At 31.1% G+C, this 5,129-nt stretch overlaps 1 protein-coding gene across 1 annotated transcript; it reads left to right on the top strand.

The window, feature by feature from the left end:
• The first annotated feature begins 1,959 nt into the window (after positions 1 to 1,959).
• LOC123198913 (F-box protein At4g35733-like) lies at positions 1,960 to 4,326 on the top strand. Its single transcript, XM_044613720.1, has 2 exons — positions 1,960 to 3,303; positions 4,048 to 4,326. The coding sequence occupies exons 1-2, from the start codon at positions 2,076 to 2,078 to the stop codon at positions 4,050 to 4,052; spliced, it is 1,233 nt and encodes a 410-aa protein (XP_044469655.1). The 5' UTR covers positions 1,960 to 2,075; the 3' UTR covers positions 4,053 to 4,326.
• The last annotated feature ends 803 nt before the right edge of the window (positions 4,327 to 5,129 follow it).

Here is a 5,129-nt window from a genome sequence, read left to right as displayed (position 1 = left end):
TATCAATTACAAAGACAAATGCCTTTCAGAGGTTTTTTTTAACAAACAACCAAGTTTTAAACAAGGACAAGAGAAAACGAGCTAATCTCACTTTGTCTTACAAGTAGAGGATAAGAGATAAAAGATAAGGTTTTATATATAAAAAAGTTGATGATATTTTAAAATTAAAATTTTAATTTACCCGATTCAAGAGTTTAACTTACTTAATATATTCAGATAAGATTTCTCATTATAAAAAAAAAAAAAAAGGTTAAGCGTCTTAATTACGAAACAAACCCTGAACAAAACTAAAAAAAATAACAAAACAAACCATTAACAACCTGGAAGCTCATCTTCTTTGGAAGGCCATTCATATCTATAATTAAATTAGAACTATATTTCAAACTGTCTAATTATTATGGTTGCTTAGTCAATAACAGCAATTATTTACTTGCTGTTAAACTGGCTTTGAAATCAAGAAATTCAAGTTGCAGGGCTGTAGCTAGGGTAAAGTGAAGAAATTGCAACGTTTTCTTTAGAAAAAAAAAGGGTTCAAAAAAACAAGGTTACAGGAAATGTCTTTTTCTTTGAGATTTTGGTTTGGGATTAAGAAATAAAGTGTAGAAGCCATGAGGGTACTTTCAAATATATATATATATATATATATATGGCTAAGTGAAAGTTCAATTATGAATTTGGAACCAATCATATCACATTTGCCACTTGTCGAAATGGTATTTGCAAAATCCAATAAAATCAGATTTACTTGTACTATAAATGACAGTATCGATTGAACGTGTCTGTGTTATTGGGACTATTGAAAAAGCAAACGTTAATCCGCTGTAAGTCTATAACTTATTATTTAAAGCTTGACCTATGACCCTTTCCGACTCAGAGTTTGACATATAAACCTTGTACACCCTTAAATATCATAATATCACATTCTTACCTAAAATCAAATTCTATTAGAAAAAACTAATAGTATAAATAAAGAAAAAAAAAATAATTTTATCGTTTGTTAGTTGCGAAAAAGTATTTAAAAAATAATTTATTTACGATTAAACCTAAATATTTAAAATATGGTAATTTAACTTTTAAAAGATGAAAAAACTCATAAATTAATCTTTAAAATTTTTTAAAATTGTAGTCACTAACATTGCTCCTTCATTATTGTCATCATCATCTTTTTTGTTATGATAAAAGTTGTCATCAATAATAACTTTCTATCAATTGATTCGATGACGAATTGATCAATTCAAAGTTGTCAATGACAACTTTCAATTGATGAGTCAATCTATTCATTATTAAATTGATTGACAATCGGTTCGTCGATTGAATTAAAATAGATAAATTGATCTAAAGAAAGAAGAGGAACGCACAAAGGAATAGAGACGAAGAGAAAGAGAGTGAAATTGACGACGACCTAAAACCAAGAAGAGTTTAGGAAGAAATTGTGAGGGTAAAAGAAAAAGAGAAACAAGTGGGTTTTTCTATAATTTAAATATTATTATATACTAATTTTAAAAAATAAAATAACAATTTTAATTATTAATATTGTGTCATGTATCTTTTTAATAAATACTTTTATTATTAAAAGTTGTTTAATCTCACGATAAATTATTAGTTTTTATTTTCGTAATTAAATAGCAAATCTGTCAAGAATAATTATCAATACTAATATTAATTAATAATTGGATTTTATTTTTTAATTGAAACTATAAAAATGACATATATTCTACAAAAATACCCATACTTTAAATAAATAAAATTACTGTGGCTGTGACAGAATAAAAAAGTAATTAGGGGCAAATTTTCGGTGGAATATGTCATTTTAGCTTTAAAGTTAGTTAAGTGTCAACTTTGAAATAAAAAAAAAATCTTAAATATTCGATATTCCAATTGAAATTAATTAATTTAGGAGAACTAAAATATAAATTAATTAGGCCCCCTAATTTCTATAAATAACCCTACTTGATCACCTCATCTCCCACCAAAGACTTTCATCTACATGCTGCTCCTCCGCTTCATTTTCTAGTTTTTAATCTTTTTCTTGTTCTTCGTCTAGGGTTAGGGTTACAGGTTTCCCTTAAGCAGCCATGGACCGAAAGCTTCGCGACTGGTCTACTCTTCCAGTAGACTTACTTGCCGTAATTGCAGGCGGCCTGAAAACGCCAAGCGACAAGCTGCGTTTTGGTGCGGTATGCAAGAAATTTCTGCTAGCCATATGTTTTCACAAAAACCGACCTTCCTTTAAAGCCCTCAGAATCCCTGTCCCTGCCCCAGCTTCCAAAAAAGACATTAAACCTCCTGAACGTTGCTTTCAGGGATACCTTGTTCTCACTGAATCCGTTTTTTACGCCATTGAACCCTTACCCACCAGAACCCCAGATAGAAATGTTTCAACATTCATCATCAGATTAGAAAAATCTTCCCTCACTGGAAGAATGAAAGTGAAGGAGCCTCTCTCCAGGTTCCGCTTTCGGCAGTTAGCAAGGTCGTTACCCAAAACCCTTAATTTAATGGACTTTCAGGTCCATGAGTTACACGAATCGTACGGTCTAGATTTTTTTGTTGTCAGGAAGAGAAAAGATAGATACATGAATTATGACCAGATGGAGTCTTCTTCTTCCTTCCATAAAGTTGTTGTTGCAACGTGTCTCGACAAGCATTATCGTGATTTCGCAGTAATGGCGACACAGGGATTTGGAGAGTTGAGCCTTTGGAGAATCGGTGAGCCGGAATGGATTAGCATTTATGAGCTAAGTAAGAGAAGTTTTTCTGGGGTTGATGTTGTGTATCACAAGCACAGATTTTATGCCATTGATGTTCGTGGATTTGCAATATCCATTGACCATCGAACTTCAAAGATTTCTTACGCTGCAAATGAGTTTTATGAGCCAATTCCTGGGCTGAAATATTTAGTGAGCTCTCTTGATAATTTGTTTCTTGTTGTTAAAACGCATTTGCCTTTTCGGGAAGAGCTTGGCTATGGGATTTGCATGTCTGTTTATGTGCTCGATGAAGTGAACCATGCGTGGCTTTACGTTGAAGGGGGCCTCGATGATCGAATTTTCTTTGTGGGGGATGATTGTTCTTTCTCTGTTTCTGCTGAGGATTTCCCTGAGCTCCGAAGCAATTCTGTTTATTTTAACGATGATGAATTTGCTGAAGCCAGTGAGGCGCATCCAGGGTGGTATCCTGGAATTTATGACGTTAAGTATGAAATGATCGGGCCAATTTCAGGATTTCCTCGTCACTCAAAGCTGTTTTGGCCGCCACCCAACTGGTTGGCCAGGATCCCCGCCGCCAGCGCTGGTGCTAAATGTAATGTTCTAAACTTTCTCTTTCATATATAGTTGTGCTGCGCATGTTTAATTCTTTCACCATTTGCATATCATTTGATGCACCTAGTTTTACTCAGTACATTCATTTAAAATCACTCAATATAATGAATATTTAATTGAGTATTTAAAATTGAATGTCCATAATTTTAGTGTTAAAATTAATGTGTCTTAGGAGTTGGGACTTTCTAATTGTTCATGCTTAGCTATTAATTTAAAGATATGCAAACCCTCAAATATGTGAAGTTGAAATTTGTTTATACATATTCATGAACTAGGGTAATTGCTTGAGCAAGAAATTAATCAAATTGTTATGAATACAATTTGAAACATCTCATCAGCTTTTTGATATGGAATACAGAAATATATGTTTTGGGATTTCTCGAATTCCATGTTTTCAATTTTCTCTACATCACAATCTGTGAAGCACAATTATATTCTATCTCGGATTTAAACTGTCTGTACTGTTCTAATTCTCTGCTTTGGCTTCTGTGAAAAGACTAAATTATATATGTACCAGAAGAGATCGCGACAGTCCCTTTGAATAAACGACATGCTATTTTGTGAATTTGTGTAATTAAGAGTTGCCCTTGTCACTAGCTTTTTTAAGTATTGATGGAATACTAAACTAGATATTAACACTATTATTATTTGTAATTAGCTTAATCTAATCTTAAATTTTCTCTTCCTTCTCAGTGGATTTGTCTTTTTTTGAAACATTGTGCAGGTTAGTTAGCTAATTGCATGGTGGAGCCAATCCTTTTATGCATTTCGGAAGCAATTTATCATCTCCTACTAAAGAAATTTCGTACTAATATAATAATTATTTCTTGCAGTCGAATACGAAGAATACTAGTAGTTTGTTTATTATTTATCAGTTTACTGGTGCTGTTGTTGCTTTGAACTTATCATACACCATTCAACTTCTAAATCTGAAGACATATAGTTATTAATTATGTTTTATATAATGTGCTAATTAATTAGTGTCATCTTGATTTTTTCATAACTATTCTGCTTAATTTTATTATGTGTTGTTGGATTAAATTCCTATTTTTTCTTAGGAACTCTCTTCTTATTTTTATTTCCTAGTAGAGTCTACTATTTTTGGAAATTAGGAATTACCAATCCTTATGATAGTTGAATTTTCATGTATGCTAGATTTATAAATTAATTGTTTACCTTATTTTATTGAGATTTCTTAGATTTGCTAGTTTATTTTCTTTATTTTAATTTTCTTGTGTAAAAAGGAATATTTTAATTATCAATAAAACTATACGCATCCAATTTAGGTATATAATTAATGTGTATCATCATGTGAATAAATGATTTTAAATTAAAAAAAACATTCACTTATGTAATGACATATATAAATGTGTATCAATTTGTATGCTTAAAATGAGTATACATAGTATTATTTTTTAATTATTAGGAGAAACGTTTTTTCTATTGAAATTAGTAGAAACGTGTTATTGAATCATAAAAATATAAGCATTCTCCATTTTATCCGAGAAGCAAATTGTGCTACCGATTGGATTGTAAGAAAGAGTCTTCCACTAATGCTTCCTTTATATTTTTTGAGGCTCCTCCTAAACTTCAAAAGATCCTAAAATGTGATTTTAGGGGAGCCTTAGCTCTCTCTTGATTTATTTTCTTTCTTAATTTTGGGCTTTGCCCCTGTTTTACCTAAAATTAAAAAAAAAAAAGATTTAGTATAGACAAAAGCGGCGAAAATAAATATATTTGACATGTATTAGTCTTTGAAATATATTGAGCTGATATTAAAACCCTAGCAATTGTTATTCCAAAATC

Source organism: Mangifera indica, chromosome 16, assembly GCF_011075055.1.
Source record: "Mangifera indica cultivar Alphonso chromosome 16, CATAS_Mindica_2.1, whole genome shotgun sequence".
Taxonomy (NCBI): Eukaryota; Viridiplantae; Streptophyta; class Magnoliopsida; order Sapindales; family Anacardiaceae; genus Mangifera; species Mangifera indica.
Note: the sequence above shows the minus strand (reverse complement) of the source record. Positions and strands in the feature narration are given on the sequence as shown.